The sequence below is a fragment of the Trichechus manatus genome, unplaced genomic scaffold, assembly GCF_000243295.1.
Source record: "Trichechus manatus latirostris isolate Lorelei unplaced genomic scaffold, TriManLat1.0 scaffold00021, whole genome shotgun sequence".
NCBI lineage: Eukaryota > Metazoa > Chordata > Mammalia > Sirenia > Trichechidae > Trichechus > Trichechus manatus.
Window position 1 is genome coordinate 3219564 of NW_004443957.1, and position 25117 is coordinate 3244680.

At 37.2% G+C, this 25117-nt stretch overlaps 2 protein-coding genes across 10 annotated transcripts in view; one reads left to right on the plus strand and one right to left on the minus strand.

Annotated features, from left to right (window-relative positions):
- Positions 1 to 23566, plus strand: part of B3GALNT2 (beta-1,3-N-acetylgalactosaminyltransferase 2) — a 47328-nt gene extending 23762 nt beyond the window's left edge. The window contains exons 6-12 of one of the 2 annotated variants that reach the window (XM_004372800.2): positions 10673 to 10783; positions 13257 to 13335; positions 16225 to 16408; positions 19544 to 19669; positions 20310 to 20469; positions 20983 to 21039; positions 23158 to 23566. In XM_004372800.2, the coding sequence (XP_004372857.1) occupies positions 10673 to 10783; positions 13257 to 13335; positions 16225 to 16408; positions 19544 to 19669; positions 20310 to 20469; positions 20983 to 21039; positions 23158 to 23292 (852 nt within the window). In that variant the 3' untranslated portion in view covers positions 23293 to 23566. The other variant, XM_023727999.1, reaches the window with a different exon arrangement.
- A 140-nt stretch (positions 23567 to 23706) lies between these two features.
- TBCE (tubulin folding cofactor E) overlaps positions 23707 to 25117 on the minus strand; it is a 68430-nt gene continuing 67019 nt past the window's right edge. For 7 of the 8 annotated variants that reach the window (XM_023728004.1, XM_004372801.2, XM_023728001.1 and 4 more), the window contains one exon: positions 23707 to 25069. In XM_023728004.1, the coding sequence (XP_023583772.1) occupies positions 24977 to 25069 (93 nt within the window). In that variant the 3' untranslated portion in view covers positions 23707 to 24976. The remainder of the gene's footprint in view (positions 25070 to 25117) is intronic. The other variant, XR_002823474.1, reaches the window with a different exon arrangement.

The following is a 25117-nucleotide window of genomic DNA, read 5'->3' on the forward strand; positions in this document are numbered from 1 at the left end:
TCTCTCTCAATTCTGGAGGAATGTCCTTGTCTTTTCTCAGCTTTTGTTCCGCAGTTCCTTGATCTTTGTGTGGCCTGGCATCTACTCCCCCCGCCCCCCATTTTGTGCTTGTTTGCTTGCTTACTTAATCTGCTTTTATATCTCAAAAAGAGATTGACTGAAAACACACCCTCCACTAGTACTGCCTCGTCCTTAATGTAACAGAGAAAACCCATTCCCAGATGGGCTTATAACCACAGGTATAGGGGTTAGGATTTATAACACATATTTAGGGGGCCACAATTCAATCCATAACACTTATCTAAAGAATGCAAAGAGAAAAAAAAAAAAGTCAGTGCACACAGGATAATGACAGACAGATTGGCCATATTTCCAAGATAAGTAAAACTTCTCCAGTGGATAATGTCTAATGTCTGAAAACATTACTGTACCTTCTGGGTCCCTCTAGCTCCAGTCTTGGTAGCTGTATGCTAGAGACCACGTCACCTGTCCAGGTGTACCTCATTAACCCTGACATTAAACCACAATATAGTCACAGAGTGTTACACAATTGTACATGAATAAATTATTCATCCACCAGCCTCAGCCTTTCCAGGCTATTTCAGTCTAGTCAGAGCATATTCCTGAACTCAGTGCTTTGGTGCCAGAATAGAGGTCAGTTTCCTGGATATCTCTGGGATTCACTTTAGACCAGCTACAGAGTTCATCCTGCAATGTCCTTTCTCTCGGGAAATGCATGCTGAAGTATTTAACAGTGAAGTGTCATGATATCTGCATTTTACTTTCAGGCAATCCAACCACAGCAGAAAATTATGTGTGTATACAGAAAAAGAAAGCAAATGTAGCAAAACGTTAACAGTTGATGAATCTAGGTGACTTGGGTATTCATTTTCAACTTTTCTGTAAGTTTGAAGATTTTCTAAATAAAAAGAAGGGGAAATTTTATCTTCCTTGTGTTCAGGATGGTGGATCTGGCAGTAGGTACTAATGATGGGAAGTACTGAGCCAGAACAGTGCGTGGCCATTTTAGTTGGTGCCCTAAACAAGGGGCACGGTGGGCTAATCCCACCTTCATTGCTAACTGTCTGGAAAGGATCAGCATGATTCCAAGTCTCAAAGTGTGGAAATGGATCCAGTTCTCAACTTCCCACTCCTCTATCCTCATTATCAGCTGCTCCACAACCCTCTTTCTTTCAGCCGGAGCCACCGAGAGCTGGATCAGAGCTCACATGTTGGAAGGACACCTTGTAGACTGCCAAATAGGCAGATGTCAGCCCCTGCTAGCTCTCACTGTTCCTGTGGGTTCATTAATTCACTGGAATGACACAGGATTCACAAAGAGTACACCATATTCATGGCTGCAAGTTTATTACAGCAAAGAAGGGTACAGATGAAAAGACATATAGGGAGAGATCTGGGAGGGTTCATAGCGCAGAACTTCCATGCAAAGAGGTAAACGCTACCCTCTCCTGTGCATGGTAACCGATTAGGAAGCTCATCTGAGCCTTAGGGCTCAGGGCTCTTATCAGCCTCATCATGTGGTCATGAGAGATTACATCATGCCTGGTGAGGCTTAGTCAGCATTGGACCCCAGGTGGTCCCTCTTGGTCTGGTCAACCCCCATTCATTAGCCTCAGGTGTTGGTATGGCTGCAATGTACCAAGAACAAAAGCCAAATTGATTTCTGCAAGGTGATTCCACACCTTGCAGTTACTAAGACTTTTAAAGCCTATAGCTTTGTGGCCTTTATTTCCCTTCAAGCTTTAAGCTAAATTGACTTTTAATTTTTTTATTACTTGTGAATAGTATTTTTTCTCTTAAAAACATGTAGATTTTTAATAGTGACAATACCTTGGGAATGGGATTATGAATATTTTCCCTTTATTTTTGAATGACAACTTTGCCAGGTAAAGAATTCTTGGTTGGGGGAATGGGATTATGAATATTTTATATATATATCTTTTCTAAATCTTCTGAAATAAATATTAGCTTTATAAAAAACAAACTTTCAAAGTGCTCTTTACTATTATACTAATCCTATCTTGTGTTTGATTTTACATCAGTAGTCTGTTTTGTTGCCTCAAGCCTACAAGGGCTTATTAGCTCAGAAAAAGAATGATGATGACCAGTTTGCCTGGATATCTATCATCAGCAAAGAATGACAGAAGAAAACCAGATTGTCTATTCCACTTGAGAGAAACAAGGAGATTATTTGTTCCTCATCCTATTCCCTCCACACTTAATAGACTACCAAAGTAGCATATGAGTAGTATGGCTTGTCAAGTGAGGAAGTCTCTCATACTGTTTTCATTGTGTGACTCACTGAAGCAAGATCTCAGTGGGGGTCACAGATTTAAATGAAGACTGCTGTGTGTTTTTCTTAAAAGATGCCTTTCTCTAATTTCATATTTTCCTTCATAGCACAGCTGAAACCTGAAACTAATTTCAATAGAAAACAGACGGTTTTGGTTCAGCTGAGTCACTAGAGACATCATTGTTAGCAGTATGGATACTTTTATATTTCTTTTTTTATGAAAAGCTGTATTTTTTTTGGATGTAGTAATTTTTTTAATCCCCAAGAAGTTATGATTATAGGCACAAAGGTACATATTTAAGCTATTCTGTTGGCTTGAATAAGAAATTAGAAGCATGACATAAAAACATTAATAACATGCAAAAGGGGTTGCAGATAGCTTTTATCATAGGTGAGGTAACTTATGATATCTCATTTTCCAGCTTGGTACCATGCTGAGGTTGTTTTTGTTTTTGTTTTACTTTTTTGGTTTTATGATCTTAGCAGAGAATTGCTATAAACAAGTTGTTTTGCATCTTAAGAAATTCCTGGTTTTATGATTACCTCATATCAGAGAATCAGAAGTAGGTACGTGTGAGAAGAGGTGAGAAATAGCAATTCAGCTGAGACTTGGAGCAGCACCGGTGCAGGAGAAGGGGAGAAGTTGTAGCTCTTCCCTTGCATAATAACAAAACCACAGGAGGGTTATTTAAGTTCAGGGAATAAATCAAGATCATTGTTTAAGCCAGTGAATTGTGCTGGTAATTACTCAGTTTAATCAACATTGTTGACATTATTGCATCATGACCCAGTCACAGATAAAGTGGAGGAGCCACCATGAAATAGCAAGTCAAATGAGAAGTGTGAACGGATTGCGTGGGACAGAAAATTACTTGTTTTGTCATATTTTCTAGATTTGTAGTTTCAAGGTGAGGTATTTTTATTTGGTCACTGTAACTTTTACCTTTGTTATGGTTCATTTGAAACTGCAGTTGCCAAGATTGCCAGTGACCTAATTGCCAATTCCAGGGGACACTTTTTTGTACTTGTCCCAGTTGATTAGTTTTCTCTTGGCTTATATGATACACTTTGTTTTGGTTTAGCCTACTCTGGCCTAGTCCTTCTTCCCTTTATATCTTTTCTCTTGCTTTCCTCATAAATATTAATCATTGGTATTTGATTACCTAGCTTTCTGTTCATTTTATACATCCTTCATGGGTATTTTTATTCATTACCTCTTGTATGGTGATGGCTGCTGAATCTGTAACTACAGCCCAAACTTTTCTCATAAACTCCAGACGCACTTCTATCTACTGAACATTCCCACCTGCATGTCCATGGTATTGTAAAAGTAATATATTTTCCATACCATCCATTCTCATCTTCTCTTATATTCTCAATCTTGGGTACTGGTACCTCCTTTGTCTCAGTCACCCAGGCCTGAAACCTGGGATTTATCCTCAACTCTCATGTTCAAGCACTCGCCAAGTCCTATGAGTTCTTTCTCCTGACCATATTTGTATCAGTTCCTTCCAAACTTCAACACTATTAAAGTTTTAGAAGAAAGTAAAATTAACCAAGGACAAGAGGTTGTTGTTGCCAGGAGAAAGCCATATGGTTAACCTAAAGCAGCCTAATATAGTCAAGGGTCTAGGACTTAGTTTTCAGGTCCAAACACTCACCTTCCTGTTAGTTCTCTTAGAGATGATCAGATTCTTAGTTGATTGACACTATGTAAATTCACAGAAGATGAACGTATAAACGAGAACGTCAGTTCATTCATCTTTAAAGGGCATTAGCTCAGTAGAGTGATGTGAATGCTTATGACCCCTATCCAGGGAACTCCCTCCTGCTATATCAAGGCACTTAAACTGAATCTGAACAGTGCTTGGATTGGCATTGAATTTGATTACAACAGTGGGAGGTGATTGTTTGAGAGAGCTATTTCATTCAGGCAGGATGTGACCAGATTGCTTTTTATCTTCCAAATACAGTATCTTTCGCCCCCTTGATGTCAATACATTGTCAAAATTTCTCTCTTAACCCAGCTTTCCTATAGTGATCTGTTGATACATTGTTTTAAGTTATTGATTTTACTAATTGTTTTCTCTGATGTAAGGATCTCATTAGTGGCAGTCTAAATTCCCATGAGTATCTCTCTGCTGTCTAGCCACTACATTAAATTGGTGTTTAACTCTTCCTAGCCTACACTTTTGTAATAGCCTGATTACCGCTCTCGCCACCAACCTTCTCCACGCTATTGCCATTCTACTACTGGAGTGACCTTTCTAAAATTGCACATATGACTCTGTCACTCTTCTGCTTGCAACCTTCAGTACTCTCTCATGGCCTTCAAGATAAAGGACAGACTCTATTACAGCGTACACAGCCTTTCATGATTTGACCTGCTCACTTCCAGCCCCTTTTTTACCTCTCCTCTCCCTGACCTTGTGCTTCAGCAATATTAACTGCTTAACATTCTTTTTTCTGAATATGCTGTGTTGTTTCACGTCTGTGCCTCTTGATGTGTTATTTTATCTGCCTCACACTTTTCTGTCTCACACTCCTTCAACAAGACTTAGCTCAGTTCTTAAGGTCATTTGAAATTCTGTCTGATTGCAGTAAGCAGAATTACTTTCCTTCATTATTGAACTTCTCATAGCATGTTACATTATTTGAAGATACGGGCCATTTCATTTTTTTAAATCCTTGAACACAAAGCCCACAGCCTAATAAAGAGTAGTCCTCAAACGTTTAAAAAAAAGGCTCATGTCTGAAAGAAAAATTGACCCCAGATTTAGTTAGTTGTATGTATGTCGTTGGTATATGTATATGTGTGTGTGTGTGACCTATCAATTGCCCAATATATTTAATGTATTTCTTCCTAATCTTTTTTTTTTCTTTTGTGTGTATATATGTACTTGTAAGCATGTTTTATACAAAATGGAAGTTTGACCCTCAAGTTCAGTAGAGAACCAGGGCCACCTAGGGACAGTATAGAAACAATCAGTACCTATTTCAAAGATGAGGAAATGGAATCTTTTAAAGGGGCAATTCACTTTCTGTGTTCCTTCTAGTGGTAATAAAGCTTCTGTTTTGCTGAGCACAGACACTGCACTGTGTACATTATCACTAATCCTCAAAACAACCCATTATGATAGTTATCATTTTCTCTTTTTCAAGATTAGCAAATGATAACTCAGGCCTCCCAAGTTGCTGAAGGTCACATTGCTGCCAAGTAGCATAATCCTAGGACTCCAGCTCCAGAGCCCATATTCTGTCTCAGACAGTATGCTTTCTTTTCATTATATTTAGCAGGTGTTACTTATTTGCTTTTATTTTTAAAATAAGTAAATTTTAAAATAGCAATTCCTTTATGTGCATATATAATTAAAGTATGTTTCAGGAAATAAACTGATTCTTGGAAACCCTTAAGGAAAAGTCTAAATTTTTTTACCAGATTTATTCGGATCACATGCCATACAATTCACCCATTTACAGTGTACAGCTTAGTAGTTTTTAGAATACTTACAGAGTTGTGCAACATACCCATTGGCAGTTATCCTCCATTCCCACCAACTCCTCTAGCCTCTGGCAACCACAAATGTACTTTCTGTTCCTATGGAGTTGCCTATTCTGGACATTCCATATAAATGGAATCATACAAGATGTGGTCCTTCATGACTGGCTTCTTTCACTTAGTGTAGTGTTTTCAAGGTTCATCCATGTTGTAGCATGTATCAGTACTTTCTTTTTTATTGTCAAATAATATTCCATTATATGAATATACCATTTTTTGTTTATCCACTCATTAGATGGGCATTTGGCTTGTTCTGCATAATGTTTTGGCTATTCTGCATAATGCTCCTATGAACATTCATGTACAAGTTTTTGTGTGGCCATATGTTTTCATTTTTCTCAGATAAATAACTAGAGTGGAATGCTGGGTCATAACTCTGTGCTTAACCATTTGAGGAACTGCCGCACTGTTTTCCAAAGTGGCAGCACCATTCCATATTCTTACCAACAATCTATGAAGGTTCTAATTTTTCCTCATCCAGTACTTGTTATCTGAGTTTTTTTTAATCGTAGCCATCCTAGTGAGTGTGAAGTGTAGCTGTCTTATTGTAGTTTGTGTTTGCATTTCTCTCATGGCTAATGATACTGAGCATCCTTTCATGTGCGTATTGGCCATTTTTATATCTTCTTCGGAAAAATATCTATTCAAATCCTTTGCTCATTTTTCAGTTACGTTATTTGTCTTTGTTATTGAGCTATAAAAGTTTGTTATATATTCTAGATGCAAATTCTGTATCAAATACAGTGAAAACCTGTGAGAGCCAGGACTCAGTGGGACTGCCTTGTTTTTTCCAAGTCTCCCAAGTTTTCCACATTTGACAACGTTCAGCCTTACTACTTTTCTTTTTTTTTATTTTTAATTGTGCTTTAGATGAAAGTTTACAGAGCAAATTAGTTTCTCATTAAACAATATACATACTGTTTTGTGACATTGGTTGCCAACCCCATGACGTGTCAATACTCTCCCTTTCTTGACTTTGGGTTCCCCATTACCAGCTTTCCTTTTTCCTCCTGCCTTCTTGTCCTTGCCCTGGGCTGGTGTGCCCATTTAGTCTCGGTTTGTTTTATGGGCTTGTCTAATCTTTGGCTGAAGGGTGAATCTCAGGAGTGATTTCAGTACTGAGTTAAAAGGGTGTCCGGGGATCATACTCTCAGGGTTTCTCCAGTCTCTGTCAGATGAGTAAGTTTGGTCTTTTTTGTGAGTTAGAATTTTGTTCTACGTTTTTCTCCGGCTGTGTCCAGGACCCTCTATTGTAAGCCCTGTCAGAGCAATTGTTGATGGTAGCCACGCACCATCTAGTTATACTGGGCTCAGTCTGGTGGAGGTTGTGGTAGTTGTGGTCCTTAGTCCTTTGGACTAATCTTTCCCTTGTATCTTTTTTTTTTTTCATTCTCTCTTGCTCCAGACAGGGTGGGACCAGTGGAGTATCTTAGATGGCTGCTCACAAGCTTTTAAGACCCCAGACGCTACTCACCAAAGTGGGATGTAGGACCTTTTCTTTATAAACTGTCAGTTGAGCTAGATGTCCCCTGAGACCATGGTCCCCAGTCCTCAGCCCAGTAATTTGATCCCCCAAGGAGTTTAGATGTGTCTGTGGAGCTTCCATGACCTTGCCTTGGTCAAGTTGTGCTGACTTCCCCAGTACCGTGTACTGTCTTACCCTTCACCAGAGTTACCACTTAATCTATCGTCTATTTAGTGTTTTTCCATCCCAACCTCTCCCCTCCCTCGTGACCATCAAAGATTGTTTCTTTCTGTGTGTAAACCTTTTCATGAGTTTTTATAATCGTGGTCTCATACAGTATTTGTCCTTTTGTGATTGCAGTCTTAAACCAGGTTTCTGTCACTCTCTCTTAGTGGAAAATATTTGAGTTTTCCTTCTCTGATGGGTTTCTACCTTATCCAGGTTCCATCGTTTGCAGGTTTTATTGTATATGATTTGCAATAAATTTTTTTTAAAGAAAGACTTTTAATGTAAATATATACTATATCTTTAACATTATCTTAAAGAATTTGTTGGAAAAATACCTAATTAGATTAGATTTTTACACAAATGTAAATGTATACTACATCTTTAACATTATCCTAAAGAACTGGTTGGAAAACTACCGAATTAGGTTTTTACTTATTAGATTGTCTATTGGGATTGCTAAATGTGTTATGTTTGCAGATGTGTATCTAATGTACTTATGTATATGACATGCATATCCTTTATAACATATAGAATAAACTGAGGTTCTACAATATACCACACATATGTGCACTTATTTGTTGCATAGTATGGTTTATTTAGTGAAACTAGAAAGTATCATACCACATAACTTGTCTCATAATGTTTATTGATTTAATAAATTCGTGTAGCAGCTCTAACTCGGCCTCCATTAAGAAGAGAAAGGCACTGTAGACTATTAGTCCTTAGGAACGCCCTGGTACCAAAAGTAGTTCTGGGTAAGGTACATAATTAAGTGCTTAAAAATAGTTAGATCCTGTGTCATTAACTCAAATGCTGTGGAGCCTGAGTACCCTCTGTTTTAGGAGAGGACTTAAGTTGCGGTTAAACTGTCTCCAGCTTCAATTACTGATATAGCAGCAGAGGACCAGGAAATGAGATTAAAAAGGTAAAGCATATGGCTTTATTCTGTGGAAGAGTTGGAACTATCCTTAGGTCTTACACCAACTTGGTATCATGTTAAAAAAAAGAAGTTTCTAGACTTAAGCTTTGTTATCTAATTATTACAAGATTCCTTGGAAAGAAGCTGAAATCTGAAGAGAGTCAGCTGACTGGAAGGAGAGGAGGCAGTGGAAAAACCATCACTCTCAGTGGAGCCAGCTAGTGCCAGGGCAGCTGGCTAAACCCCTTTCAGTGCCCCGTGTTGTAACTGTTCATAATGATGCCCACTGGCTGTAAAGCACAGCTTTGGGGTGTCTGCACGGTCTGCTCTGAGGAACCTCAGGGCTCCACAAAGTGCATGAGGAGTTTCACAAGTAATGATGATTAAAGATACACAGTTGAATATAAAGTGACAAGCTGCTTGAGGAATCTTGACTCTCAGTCTTTTTCGTCTGCTTTAATAAAGCAGAAAGGTTTTATTGCTTTAAAAAAGTTTACAAACCACTGAGCTAGATTATTGGACAAATTCAATTTTGTACAGTTACTTTATAATGCTGGATAAATGAGGCATCACTATAAAGTACTTCATCTCTTAATACAGGATTTTTTTTTTTTTAGGGTACTAGGGCTATACTTTCATCTCATGCTGTATACCAGAATTCTCATTGATTTTGAGTTCAACCTGTTTATTCAGCGAGCATTTTCGAGTGCATGTTATTATGTTTCAGGCCTTTACAGTTGCTGGGGATATAGTGGGTAATAAGACAGACAAGATCCCTGCCCTTAAGGTACTTGCATTCTAGCAGGCGCAGTTAGACAATAGAAAAATAAACAAGAAATATCAGAGTGTTGAGTGCCATTAATAAAGCAGGTTGACGTGAGGGAGAGAAATTGGGAAATTGGCTGCCTTCTGTTGGCTCAGTCTCTGGAGAAGGCATCTCTGAGGAGATGACAGTGGAACTGAGACTGAGCAGGACTCGGGAGCCTGCTGTGCACACACCTTACGAACAGAAACTAGGCAGAAGTTAGCAGTTCGAATTTAAATGTATATCAAACCTGGGAGTTGGTAACTTTCTTAGAAAGTGTAGCTTTCTTAGCTCAGAATTTAATAGTAATAATCACAAAGGAAAGGCTTTTCGATCTGACAAGGTATGGACTTTTGAATTTCAAGATAATATACAGTGAAACTTGTGAGAGTTGGAACTCGACGGGACTGCCTTGTTTTTCTGGGTCTTGAAAGTTTTCAGCCTTTGAGAGGATGCAGTCTTGCATAGATTCTGGCTTTTGGAGGTTTTACTGTATTAAGTGGCAGGCGATTCTGAAAAAATGTTTTCAGCTTGTAAAATATGCAGAGGATTAAGATAATCAATTTATAAAAACATCTTACAGATTAATAAGAAAAATATGAAGCTCAATAGCTAAATGGCAAAGAAGCGTGACAAGGCAATTCCCCGAAGAGCACGTCTCATTCATAAACATCACTAAGAATCAAAGAAACATAATTAAATGAGAAACATTTTTTTTAATCTACTGAATTAGCTTAAACTTCTTTTATTTTACTAATATTCCACACTAGAGAGAGTACAATGCAATTGGCGTTCTCATAAATTGCTCACAGCCCTATAAATTAATATGAATTGCTTTTGAAAAGCTGTTTGGCAATGTGTATCAATATCCACACACACACACACACACACAAACAAACACAAAATCTGTTTCTTGTCCCAGTAATTTCACTTCTGGGAATTTATTTTACATAAAAAAACCAAGTGTTGGGGAAAAATAAACATTTACCCCAAAACATGCCTCACATTATTTTAATAGATATTTGTAGCAACCAAATGTCTGCCAGTAGGGGAATAAGAGTAAACCAGGACGCATACACTCAGTGGGATATTATACATACATTGAAAAGGATGGTTGTAACAGCTGCAGCAGGGGGAAATACTTGTGATACGATGGGAAAGGATAAGCAGCAGCATGTAAAATTGTGTGCATACTCTTCGTAGTTTTTTTTTCTGATTCAAAGAGATCCACCAAAAAGTTAACAACGGTTGTGTTAGCATTGTGGGATAAAAATTTCAGTTGTGTCTAAGGAAAAAAATACATTTCTCCCTAAAGTTTTACCTAAAAACTTAATTTAAATGACAGTAAAGGAATCAACTCACTGTTTATCTTTCCACAAAAGAGCTTTGAAGGAACAATTGTGTGGGAGAGCCAAGACCACCAAGGCCTTGTGTCAAGAAATCTTCACAAAGTGACAGTCAATGATGGAGGGGGAGTTCTCAGAGTCATTGCTGTAAGTCATCTTTTTTTTTTTAAATAATTGGGAATTGCTGTTTTTGTTTAGCATCCTTTATGTATTTTGAATACGTAAAAGTGTATTTACGTTTACTTTTACACTAACACAGGCAATATGGATGTGTGTGTTTTAGAACAAATGTAGTGGAAAATACTGTTGCATCACCATAGTAAAGACTACAAACGCAAATGTTTTATATGATTTTGTAACTCCAGTGTTAGTGAATACATAATTTTGCCTTAAGATCGGTACAGTTTTAAAGTTGGACTGTTTTGTTTCTCAGTAATTTCTGTTACCATTCTTTAAGAACATTTATTTAATAGTATTCAGAATATTCACTATCGCACCCTGATAGTAAAATGTCAGTTAAAATAATATCAATAACAATATTGGAAAATAAGATTGAGTACTTGCTTTCATTTATATTGCTTAAGCAACACTGGGATTTCTGACTCGTATTTTTCATTTATTCATGTTTGCTTCAAATTTAAAACAGTTTGACAGGTAAATTTCTCAAGTAAATGTAGAATAATAAATAAGATCTAGGCAAACTTAAAATGATGAACTTTAAACAAACAAGTGTTGTGTGTGGTGGCGTTATAGACACAACTTTCGTTCTCCTTGATCCGCTGGTCTAATGATTGGGAAAGCACTTGGCATTTAAATGCACAAGCTTAGTAGATTTTCATTAAATATCAACCTTATTCACATGAATTAATTCCTGAGTTTGAAATTAATCATTCGATATGTTATTACTCATTCAAAAAACATTTACTGTACACCTATTATAAATCAGACACCAAAAAACCAAACCCAGTGCCGTCAAGCTGATTCCGACTCATAGCATAGTGAACCTGTACACAGTGTGGGGGCAAAATAGGCCCAGTAGCAGCCCTCAGTGGAGCTTACAGTGCTGGTGAGAAAGAAAGCTATTAAACAGACACATGGATTCTTACGTAATTACAAATTTAGCCTTGTAGGCCATGTTAAGAATGTAAGATTTCATCCTTTATTATGAAAAGTTCTTTATTTAAGGTAGAAAATTTTATGGAATTTAATTATAGTTTTTGTTTCTTTTCCCTTTGTTATGTTTGCACATTTCTTTTTATGAAATTTAATAATATCCAAAATGTACCAGAGTTCTGAAGTATTTGAGTTGGTTACATAGAAGGAAATAAGTTTACTTCTGAGCTGAGGACTAAGTTCAAGTGTAAAGACAAATGATCTGCTTTAGGGGTAAATAAATATAGTTGCAGAGGGCCAAAAATAGCTTAGACATTCAGCCAATCTTAAAATTAAAAAAAAAATCAGGTAACTTTGTAGCCTGTTCTACATGTTCAAATGAAAGTTTTCATCATAAATGCATAGAGCTGAAAATTTTAACTATATCTTGCTCTCTTGCCAGCAAGTGATGATGATTGAAAATCTTAAAAATCCAAATTAAAGGCTAAAATGTAGCCTTTTAGAGAGAATAAACAAAAAATATCAAGTTCTAAACAAGCCAGAAAACAGCATATACAATAAAAAAAATAGAGCATACAATCTTTTATTGATCACATGATTAGACTCTGTAGCATCCACCTTTAGTAATTTCCTCAGCATTCAGCTACAAATTATGTTTTAAATTAAATGATGATTACCTCAGAACACTCTCTCTCTACCTGCTGTAAACCAATGCTTCTTACAGTACAAGCCTGCTGAGAGAGGAATAGCCAAGCAATAGCCTTCCTGATTACATGAATGTGTAGAAGAAAATACTATAAACATGCCAACCTCTGATGGTCTGACCCAGCCTGCAACAGCTGGAGAATAGCTCTAGTAGATGGTGCAACACACAGAAATAAAGCATTTCATTTTGAATTAGAGCCTTGGGTAACTTGTGGGGTGAAGAAAGGTAATCTCTAATAATAAAAGATCCTCTTAACTTTGGAGGTAGGAAGGGTTGTTGTTGGCCTTTGGCACTGTAGTCTCCAGGCACTTCAAAAACGTCAATACAGTAGGGTTCTATCTGAACTGTTGGAGACAGCCTTGTTCATTTAGAGGGGTTTTTCTCTGCTTGGCAACCCAACTTTAAAATGTGCCTAGATATATTAGAACTAATGGGAATTTTCATTCTCCAAAGAATCAAAGATGGTAATGATTTTTTTTTTTTTAAGTGGTAGGATTGGGACGTAAAATGAGATTGGTGTTTGTGCCATTATGGTAGCAAGTACAAGAGCACATGATTCTGTGTAAGTTGGAATTCTGACCACAGTGTGGCCTAGTGAGTATGCCTAATGTTTAGTATTGTAGTAACAAAAAATATGAAAATACTGTATGCCATCCTGATACTGTATACCTCTAGTGCACCAGCATCTTGGATGATCTATCTGCTGTGGAGGCGTATTCTGACTTTCGCCACATCATTTTTAAAATATGATGAATATATTTTTAGTAAACATATTGAGTGCTTCTATTCTCATTCTTCCAGGCTGGGGAGGGCGCATTGCCTCATGAATTCATGGACGGTGTAGAGGGAGTTGCAGGAGGTTTTATTTATACTATTCAGGGTAAGTCTGTTGGTTGGAAGTTGAAAAGCCTACTGAATCTCATGTACCTAATCTAACTTTATACTTTGATGTAAAAGATTTACTTTTTTAAAATAATAGCTTTTTGAGATATAATTCATATACCGTACAATTTACCCTTTTAAAATGTACAATTCAGTGGTTGTTAGTATATTCACAGAGTTCTGCAACTGTCAACCACTATCTAGTTGCAGAACATTTCCATTGCCCTACAAAGAAGCCCCATACCCTTTAGCAGTCACTTCCCTTACTCCCTTTCCCCCATGCCCTGGCAACCACTAATCTACCTTTTTTCTCTATAGATTTGCCTGTCCTGGACATTCCATATAAATGGAGTCATACAATATGTGGTCTTTTATGACTGACTGCTTTCACTAAGCAGAATGTTTTCAAGGCATAAATCAATATTTCATTTTTTATGGCTGAATAATATTCCATTGCACAGATATATCACATTTTATTTATCCACTGATGGACATTTGGGATGCTTCCCCTTTTTGGCTATTATGAATAATGCTGCTATGAACATTTGTGAACAAGTTTTTGTGTAAACGTATGTTTTCATTTCTCTTGGATAAATAGCTAGGAATGGAATGCTGGATCATATGGCAACTCTGTGTTTAACCATTTGAGGAGCTGCCAGACTGTTGGCCAGAGCAGCCACACCCATTTCCACCAGCAGTGTGTGAGGGTTCCAATTTCCCTATATCTTCACCAGCTCTATTCATTGTCCATCTTTTTTATTCTAGCCATCCTAGTGGAAGTGGTATCTCATTGTGGTTTACATTTACATTTCCCTGATGGCTAATGATGTTAAGCATCTTTTTATGTGTTTATTGGCCATTCTGGAAAAAATGTCTGTTCAAATCCTTTGCCCAATTTTAATTGGGTTATTTATCTTTTATTGTTGATTGTAAGAGCTCTTTATATATTCTGGATACTAGACCCTTATGAGATATGCTTTGCAAATATTTTCTCTCATACTATGGATTATCTTTTCACTTTATTCATAGTGTCTTTTAACCCACAAAAGTTTTAATTTTGGTGAAGTCTGATTTATCTATTTTTTCTTTGGTTGTTTGTGCTTTTGGTGTCATATCTAAGAAATCATTGTTCTAGGTCACAAAGATTTACGTCTTTGTTTTAAGATTCTTGTAATTTATATGTTACATATATGTCTTTGATCCATTTTGAGTTAATTTTATATATGGTGTGAGGTAGGAGATCCAGCTTCAGTATGTTGCATGTGGTATCCAGTTGTCCTAGCAGCATTTGTTGAAAAGACTTTTCCTTCCCTCATCGAATGTTCTTGATACCCTTGTGGAAATCTGTTGACTATAAATATAGTTTATTTCTGGACTCTCAATTCTATTCTATTCTATATGTCTGTCCTTATACCTGTACCACATTGTCTTGATTACTGTAGCAATAATTGCAGTAAGTTTTGAAATCAGAAGTCTGAAATTTCCAACTTTGTTCTTCTTTTACAAGATTATTTTAGCTATTCTGAATCCCTTGCATTTCCATATGAATTTTAGCATCGATTTGTAAATTTCTGCAAAGAAAGCCAGCTGGGATTTTGAAAGATAGTGCATTCAGTCTGCAGATCAATTTGGAGAGTATTGCCATCTTAACAATATTAAGTCTTCCAGCTAATGAACACAAGATGTCTTTCCTTTTATTTAGATCCTTTTTTTTTTCTTTCAGTGATGTTTTATAGTTTTCATTGTATAAGTCTTTTACTTTTGTTAAATTTATTCTTAAATATTTTTTTGATGCTGTTGTAAATGGAATTGTTTTCTTAATTTCATTTTTGGATTGTTCAGTGCTAATGTGTAGAAATACAGTTGATTTTTGCATATTGATTTTGTAGGCTACAATGTTGCTGAACTTGTTTATTCGTTCTATTTTTTTTTTTGGTGGATATCTTAGGATTTTCTGCTGTGAATAAGGATTTACTTTTTCTTTTCCAATCTGGGTGCCTTCTCTTTCCTTTCCTTTCCTTGTCTAATTTCCCTAGCTAGAACCTCCAGTACAGTGTTGAATAGAAGTGGCAAGAGCAGATATCCTTGTTCCTCATTTTAGAGGGAATACTTAGGGTTGGAGTTTGGATATCTGTATTTTAGCAAGCTCTCTAGATGGATTGTGATGTCTGTCGAAGTTTGAGAGGCTACAAATCATATAAGTCTTTTAAATGGCTCCTAGACAGATCATCAGGTTGAAAACACATACACAGATATTAATTTATGCTCAGATTTTTAGATACATGCAATACAAAATGAAATGTGTAACTTATTTGCCTAAAGGACCTGTATTTAATTTCAGTTCTCATCTTATTACCATTTTCCTATTGTGACTTTACAATACTTCATCTGTGCTTCAAGTGTTAAATTGTATATATTTATCTTTAAAGTAAAGTAAAAAGATGTTACAGTAGAATGTGAGAATTCAAAAGGATCCAGAGGTCATTTAGGCGTATATTTCTCAAAAGGTAGCCGGTGGTCCACCTGCATCAGTCACCTGAAGTAACAATTAAAAATACAGATTCTTGGGCCCCACCGCCAAACAATGCTGTGGTGAGTATTCTTGTAAACAGGTGAAATAATTTCTCTAGGGATATAACTAAAAGTGGACTTCACTGAGCCATAAGGTATGCACAACTTCAGCCTAACTAGATTACTGCCAAATTGCTCCCCAAATGTATCCACTAGCAATGCATGGGAGTTCCCATTACTCTACCTCAAAGTTCCTAACAGCTGTATTTGTGTTTGGTTACTTTGGAAAAAGAGTTTTAGTGTACATCATATTAGAAGTTCTGGGTCTTAACCATTGCAACAGCATTTTCTGCAGCTTCTCAATTTTTCCTTTTAGAAGGTGACGCTCTCCTAAAAAACCTTCATTCTCGTCCTCAAAGACTTATTGATCATATAATGGATCTCCATGAGGAAGATGCCTTACTGAAGGAGGAAAGCAGCATCTATAATGATATTGTTTTTGTGGATGTTGTTGACACTTACCGAAATGTTCCTGCAAAATTATTGAACTTCTATAGATGGTAAGTTGTAAAAATGTTGGGTAGCTGGAATTTGTTTTATTGTTCTTTTAATGTAGAAACAATGTATCAACTTCAAAACACTGATGTTGAAAAAGAACTAAGACCTTTTCTTATTTAGATTAGCAAGTCCATAATATGAAGGATATTAATCTATCAAAACCAAGGCAAAAATTGATTCACTTTGAGTCATTCCTACTTACCATGGTTGTCTCAAGACAGCATTAGATGAAAATCAGTGAGTTTGAAAATGGTCATCCATTTTCAGTTGTATTCATACCCATCTACCTAAATCCTCCGGTTACAATTACTCACACCCAGGTTGCTTATCTGAATTCTGTTCAACTGGACATCCACCTTCTGTGTCCATTCTCTACTCTTCCTGCTTAAAACTGTTGTTGTCAGTTGCCTTTGAGTCAGTTCCGACTCGTGGCCGACCCCATGTGTGCAGAGCATAACTACTCCGTAGGGTTTTCAAGGCTGTGACCTTTCGGAAGGCGCATCTGGATGGGTTTAAATTGCCAACCTTTAGGCTAGTCAAGTGCTTAATCACTTGCACCACCCAGAGACTCACATTTAAAACTGCTTGCCCTGATTCCAAAACTCTTACATAAGGTGGCACGCTGAAATTCAACCACCCTTAGAGTCTGTCATATTTGTAGCTTCCCAGAGTCTCCAATATTTCTTGGTTTTATTTGTAATTCTTACCTTTATAATAATAGCTATTATTATTATTATTATACGTTACTATTGTTATTTAACAGATTATATATATTAATTAAATCAATATTTCTTTAAATTTTAAGCTGTATTTAATAGCTGTTATTGTTGATATTATTGTTATTACAGAATCCCAGAATTTGTTGTTGAGTCCCCTGATACTGTCTGTAAGTGCCCACCTAAAGCCTTCTAACTCTATCTTTGTCTAGGCTAAACTTATAAAGAGTGTTCACATCTTTGTCTTTTCTTTCTTGAAAGCTTATCAGTAAGCTCCAGTGTCTGTCTCTTCTTTTCCTCCGTTTCCCTGGGCAGAGTGGGAATTCATCAAGTACTTTGAGGACATGGTTGTTGGTCCTGAGGGGTAGACATTCTAATTAGTGTATGAAAGGTGGCGTTTTATAGTTGGAGCAAGTTAATATGATTTTGGAGGGGTCTTATGGATGGATGTAAATGAGGATTGGCAATTTGGGTGTTTCTAAAATACCAAGTTTGAACAGCTGTAATAAGAAAAAGAACCTTCTTTTAGCTTAAGGCCACTAATGGGGATTCTTGGTGTAGATGAGGGCAAGGCAAGGGTGTAAAGAGGAGAGGAATGGGATTGGAGGTTCCAGAAATGGAAAATCAGGAACTGTGGAGTATTAGGACTTTCTGTAGGGACATACGAGCCCTGGTGGCACAATGGTTAAGAGCTTGGCTTCTAACCAAAAGGACGGCAGTTCGAACCCACCAGTCGCTCCTTGGAAACTCTGTAGGCAATTCTGCTCTGTCCTAAAGTATAGGGTCACTGTGAGTCAGAATTGACATGACAGTAATGGGTTATAGGGGCATAATCCCTAATTGTAGAAGTTCATTTTAGTTCAGATATGGCCTTCAGTTTGTTTTATCTCTTCTACTCCTTACATATCTATGAAATCTTAGCTCCTCCCCTCATTCTCTGCTGCTGTTGTCTGTTTGGAGCCCTCATCTTCTCCATGTGGATTAGGGTGGTAACCTTCTAACAAGTCTATGTTTTTGGGCCCCACCTACCCATAACCTACTTCACCCTTCTGCACTCCACACTGTAAGAAAAGTTTCATTATTCATTTTTTTCTTTATTAACTGATTTGTCAGTTACCTGAATGTCCTATATCACAAAAATTTATTTCTAATTGTTGTTATTGTTGGGTGCCATCAAGTCGATTCCGACTCTTGGCAACCCTACATAACAGAGTAGAACTGCCCCGTAGGGTTTTCTAGGCTGTGATCTTTATGGGAGCAGATCACCAGGTCTTTTTTCCCACAGAGCCGCTGAGTGGGTTCAAACCTCCAACCTTTCTGTTAGCAGCTGAGCAGTTAGTTAACCTTTGCACCAGGGCTCTTTTTTATTTCTAATTAGCAAGTAAATATTACGTATGCCTTATACTGTTAATTAGAAATAAAATTTAGAAACAGCATTATGCTATTTGGTGTGGACACATTGTGCTTAAATTCACTGTTCTTTGACCTAATGAAACTTTCTCCAGATTTTTTTATTCATATTTCTATCATCTGGTTAGTTCCCTAACAAGACAAGATTTTTTTTAAACAAAGATATACAGGGATTGTCAGTAGAAATGAGTCAGTTTTGCCTCTGGCTGCCCTTAAATATTTTTTTGATTTCTAGGTAAATGAAGTCACCCTTCTGTACCTTCAAAAAGGCCATTTATAAGTTTAATTGCTGGAAATTTTTTCCACGGAAAAATGTTTCAGTGTTACCAATTTTTATAAGCTCTAAAATAATCTTGTGGGTCATGTACATAATAGCATAGAACCCACCTTGTTGCTCAGCAGTGTTCCAGTGTAAGAGGCCATGTGTCATGCCTGACCTATTATCCTGGGCCTTTACTATTAAGAACATATGGAGCAGGGGGGGCAGGGAAACTAGATAAATGAAAACAGAACAACCAGAACAGAAATATTGAGAATGTTCATGCATTGTGAAGAATGTAACAAATGTCACTGAACAGTTTGTGTAGAAATTTTTTTTTGTGTGTAGAAATTGTTGAGGAACCTAAACTGTTGTGTAAACTTTCACGGAAAACACAGTAAAACACTATTTAAAAAAGAAAAAAAATTGGAGCAAAGTTCAAATGGGCAGCATGTTTGATCATTGCCCCACTTCAGCTGGATTTCTTTCTCATTGTGTTTTTTCCCTCCCACCCTTCAAAGTCAGTGTGTTACTTCTCTGTGTTATGCCACTTAGCAGTTAACAGATGGACTGTAGTGACAGCAGCAATGTTCTGTTAGAAGAAATGTTCTCAGCATTTGAGGACTAAGAAACGGAAACTGTATACAGGTGGTACTGGGACAATTTTGAATGAAGGTTTTGGTGATGTCATTGCATTGGTGTTGCTTTGTTTCCTTGTATGGTCACCCTGATTTTTGTATCTTTGCCAACAGGACTGTGGAAACAACCAGTTTTGACTTACTGCTAAAGACAGATGATGACTGTTACATAGACTTAGAAGCTGTGTTTAATAGAATCGCCCACAAAAATCTGGATGGGCCTAATTTTTGGTGGGGAAAGTAAGTTAAACATTTTTTGTCCATTGACTTTCATGTACCTGATCAAATACAATTAATTTAGAATGAAGTATGCCATTTATTTTTCATAAGAACAGTGTGGTCGAGATAGGAAACTTCCCTGTTGGTTTCTTGGGTTGCTGTATTTTATTACTTTACAATTAGAGAAAAAAAATTTTAATGAAGAATCTCAGGCTTATATAATGTGGCTTTTATCCGTACCCCCTAAAAATAAGTGGTACTGAAAATATGAAGCTGCAATACATTTTAGAGTAAATTGTGGCACATCTCTGAAACCATTTTCTGTGCTTCTTCAGGAATACAGTATTGATCAGTGAGTCTTTTTCTTTTTGGGTGGATGGGGTTTTATATATACACACAGAATGATCTTCTGATACTTTCCATTCAGAAGCTCCACAAATGCATCTATGAAAGAATTTAATATGCCAGTCTTTTATATAAAACATTTACTGGATAAGTGCTAATTCCTTTCCTTAGATTAAAAATATTTTCTCATTCTTTTTTCCTTGCTTCCACAAGCAAATTGGCAAATCGCTTATTCCTCTATAATGGTAGTAAAGGAGTCAAGTGGTAGGGTATGTGTCAGACCAACACAGCGAAGCCAAATGATGATTACTCTCAGTTTCAGATTGAATTGGGCAGTTGACCGAACTGGGAAATGGCAGGAGTTAGAGTACCCCAGTCCTGCGTACCCTGCCTTTGCATGTGGCTCAGGTTATGTTATCTCCAGAGACATTGTCCACTGGCTGGCAGGCAACTCGGAGAGATTAAAGACCTATCAGGTAATTAAGGATTTCTTACCTACGGGTCCACTCATCAAACCAAGTTTAATCCAGCCCAATATTCTGTCACTGAAAGCAGAGCCAACCCATTTTGGAGAAAGCATGCTGTTCTTTCTTTGTATATAGGAATCATCTCTCAAAGGTTAGGGGCACACTCCTGCTATCCCTCAAATCTTGGCTCTAAATTCTATTCCTAATTCTATTCCTTTCTTGAGCCTACTCATGTTTCCAGCCTGTATTTACAAGTATAATCCCTGGGGGAGAGTAGGCTCTTCTTGTAGTAGGTGTGGTCTTCTCACGTGATTGTGGTATGGGTGTTTCATGTTAACAGCCACTAGCTCTTACTTTGGTGTGTTAAGTTTAATCCATGTTTGGCATTGCTTATTAGAATAATTATAAAATAGATTATTTATTATTGGAGTGGGTGTGGCATTGTCTTTACAGATGAAATAGCATTTAAACTCTTGCATAGCATTTAAATTCTTGCATTTAAACTTCATGGGGCATGTACAGGGTGAAGATGTAAGCATGGGCATTTGGATGGCAGCTATAGGACCTAAAAGATACCAGGTAAGCAAGCCTGAGGGTGGGTGGTGGGGGGTGGGGATGGCCTCAGGGTTGAGGAAGTGAGGTTTCTGTATGATGCAGAAACAGTGAAATGAAGATCTTCTAGCATCCTGTGTTCTTGATTTAATTCATAATAATCCACTTAGGTTATTTATTTCTCCTACAATATTTTTATGAGAGTCTAAACCAAAAGGAAGTATTTTGAATGGAAGTTCCCCCACCCACAAAGAAGGTTTTATATACATTTGATCAAAAATACTTTGCAGCCTTAAAACTTAAGAATCAGTTGACTGAAGTTTCTGGCAGTATGCAGTCTTAAGAATCCTGAACAACCCTTCTAACACAAATAAAATACGAGGTTTTTACTATCGTAAAACACTTTTTAAAATACATTGATTGCTGAGCCAGAAAAAAAGAAATGAATCCACAGAGACCAAAACTGGGAAGTGGGAGCCCTGGGAGAACAAGCACAAAGCTGGCTTTTGCCTCAGAGATTTCTTTTGAATTCTGGATTCTTTCAGCTTCCACTTTGGCCATACAGCGATCAGGGGGGCAGAAGATAAAGTGGAGCGCCTGTCCAGTGGAGACCCTGCATAGAGCTGGGACCCCAAAGCAGTTCACTCTCAGTTCAAGGATGAACAAGAAATAAACCCAAATCTACTTAGTTGGCTTTGATAGTCTTACTCTGTTGTATTTTCAGTCCCTTCTTTAACTTATTTAAAATTGAATATATTTTCTGTATCTGGTAGTTCTAATATCGGCAGTCTTTGCAGGTCTGATTCTGTAGTTTGTTGTTCCTACTGACTTTTGTTCATGGAGCCTTCGTGGAGTTTTGTTTACTGCTGTATTTAGAGACGTGTGTGTGTGTGTGTGTGTGTGCGCGCGCGCGCAAGCTCATCCTTAGAAACTGAGGCCTGTATTTAAAATACATTCCTACAGAGAGGATTTACTTCTTTTTCTGCCATGCACCTGAAGGCACCACCATCTATGAACACTTTAAATTTCGGGCTGGGACTCTGGGGCTGCACAAGGATTGAACGCCAGCTCCATGCCTACCATAGTGCAGGCTGTGGTCACAGGTGTGCAGGGGAGACTTCTCCATTCCACCCAGGGCCAAGCTGCGACAGACACGTCCCTCTTATAGAAGGTGTTGTTCTCTTATACACCCACTGAAGGTGTCGCCTTTCCAGGGTTCCAGCTCTCTGGGAGTTTCTGGTCAGACTCCTGCCCCTGGGCATGGCCTTCTAAAACCCAGGGATCAGCAGATGTCTTCAGGGCACATGCTAACTCCAGCACTTTGACATGCTCCTTTCAGCCATGCTTTAAAAAGATATTTTTAATTTTGACCACTATTTTTGTGTTCTCTAATTGATTGGGTATCTCTGTACATGTATTTTGCTATATTGCTGGAAACAAGCCAGTTCCTGTAGCTAGGAAGTAGTTCAGTGGCTAAGATCTTGGGTTTATGAATCTGATAGATACCTATTTTAACCCCTCCTACCCAATTTACCCTGACCTTGAGCAAATTACTTAATCTCTCTTAGTTTGTTTCTCATTTATAAAAGGGAAATAATTCTTGCCTCACATAGTTATTGTGAGAATTAAATGAGATATTATTTATAAAGCACTTAGTACAATCCCCAGAATACTGTAAGCCTTCCATCAGAATGGTCACTGTTGTAATTCTAGGAAATATTAATAGAAGGGACTTTAAATATCAATAAGATCTATTCCTGTATTAGAATTTGAGCCAAGTTGTACTGAACAGATACATCACTTGGCAATGTTGTATGGCTATGTAACCACGTTTTCTCTAACAGCAAATAGGAAATTTTCCTTTTGTGATACCCAAATTTTCTGTTTATAGAATTCCCTTTGCTCTTAATCCATACACACTCCATTGTTTCTGTTTCACACAACCACATGATTGGACATGGCTCTTTCCAGAATCACAGGTACTGCCCCATCAGGAGTGGGTTCACATGTACCTTGATTATCTGAGTTGTCTTTGAAATAATGGTAGCTTCATTAGATTATGTAAGTTGACTGTGTGCATGTTTTCTGTCTCTTACAACACACTTTCACAACTCTAAAATCAGGTTTTGTTTTGTCTTCCAACAGGACAGCCTCTGGTTGTGCGAGAAGACTTGTGAAACTGGAATGTTATCTTCCCCTCAGTATTCCCCACAGGAGCTCACAGAACTGTGGGAACTCAAGGAATTGTGTGGTGATCCTTGTCAGTGCGAAGCAAGATAATTATGGTTTAAAGATGAGGGTAAGGTGAATAATAATCTGAGTCTAAGTCTGAGGAAAGCCCGAGGTTATGTGGTCCTTCAGGGTAGTTCTAGGCTGGCACTTTCACCAATGTGGTACTTCTTAATGTTTGCACAAAATTTCCTCTTTAAAAATCAACTGACTCTTCATTGGACTGGACTGTGGGACATAAAGTGATACTCGTGAGGAGTGTGCCTCTTAGCTCAAGTAGATACGAGAGACTAAATGGGCAGCTTCTGTCCGAAGGTGAGAGGAGAAGGCAGAGAGGGTCAGGAGCTGGTTGAATGGACATGGGGAATCGGGTGGAAAGGAGGAGTGTGCTGTCACAGTATAGAGAGCAATTAGGGTCACGTAACAACGTATGTATAAATTTTTGTATGGGAGACTAACTTGAAATGTAATCTTCATTTAAAGTATAACAAACAATAAAAAAAGAAAATCAACTGATACTGTAGCATAAGAAAAAATTTTATTTATATGTTAGAAGATTTGAAAAATATCAAATTGTTTATCCCTAGTGCATTGTTTCTAGTTAACAGAACCTATGAATCAGTTAATGGTTAAAGGTTGGCCTATTTCAGAAAGCTAGACTAGGAACTGAGTGAATTTCTGCCTGGATTGCAGAATAGCTCTGTACAGTCTAATGAGGGTGCTTAAGGTGTACAGTCTAATGAGGGTGCTTAAGGGACAGAAAGAACTCACAGAAATGCTGTGTGATCACTTTGTGTGCAGTGGTCACTTATACCAAAGTTTGGGGATTTCTGGAAATAATGTCAGCTTTTGTGGATCTCTGAATGAAGTGGGCAGCTTGAAAAGAAACCAATATAATTCTCAGTTCTGGACCTTGGTTTTAAAGAGGTTCATTAAGTGTGCTAATAACTCAAGTCTTCTTTTGTCACTTAACATAAATGCTGAAGTGCACAGCTTTGTACTCCTATAAAAGCTAAATTTTTATGAATATGAGTAAAATTACACAACTCTTAGGGCTTAGTGCTGTAGGGAAGGATACTTCTAAGTAGTTAAGTTGACACTTTGAAGGAATTAACTTTGCTTTCCTCCTATCATTGCCGAATGTTTACCTAATATAAGTGAATTTCAATCAAAGATGGTAATCTATGAAAGGAGATACACCCAATTTAGGTATAACTATAAGGAAAAGTGTGTGATTAATTTTTTTTAAGTACTCTAAATGTCCTGCAACTAAGAAGTGATATAATAGCATCTATGTTATAAACAGTAGAGGGTAGGCATCACTGAGTTTAAGGGACCTTTCCCAAAATGACCAACCAAATCATGTTAGTAACCTTTTTAAATAGCAGTTTCCTTTTTAAATAGCAGTTTCAATAGAGAATTACATTAAAAGTAATCTTTGACAGACATTAACTGTGTTCAGGTTACATCAGGCTAGCTAGTTTCTATTTAATATTTAAATCCTCACATAATGAAACATAATGAAATGCAGTGATGAACTGTAAAAATAAGTATGAAATAAATCAGAAAATCATTAGTAGGTACAAAGCCTTTATTATTATATACAAGCCTGGAAATGGTCTCTTTCCAATGAAAAAAAATCAACCTTTTCTATACTTTAGGGCAAGTTGTAAAACCCTATACTTTTTGACAGTAGAATTGTTTCAATGTTTCAATAAATTACTATAGTTGACCATTACCATCGCACTAATAGACAGTCTCCATTTTCCACAGAATAAAACTGTAATGTCTGTTGGTCATTTCCTAGTTCAATTTCTCTGCCTGGCATCTAAAATTTAAAAAAAAAAAAGGTAGGGGGAATGATTAAGACAGATCA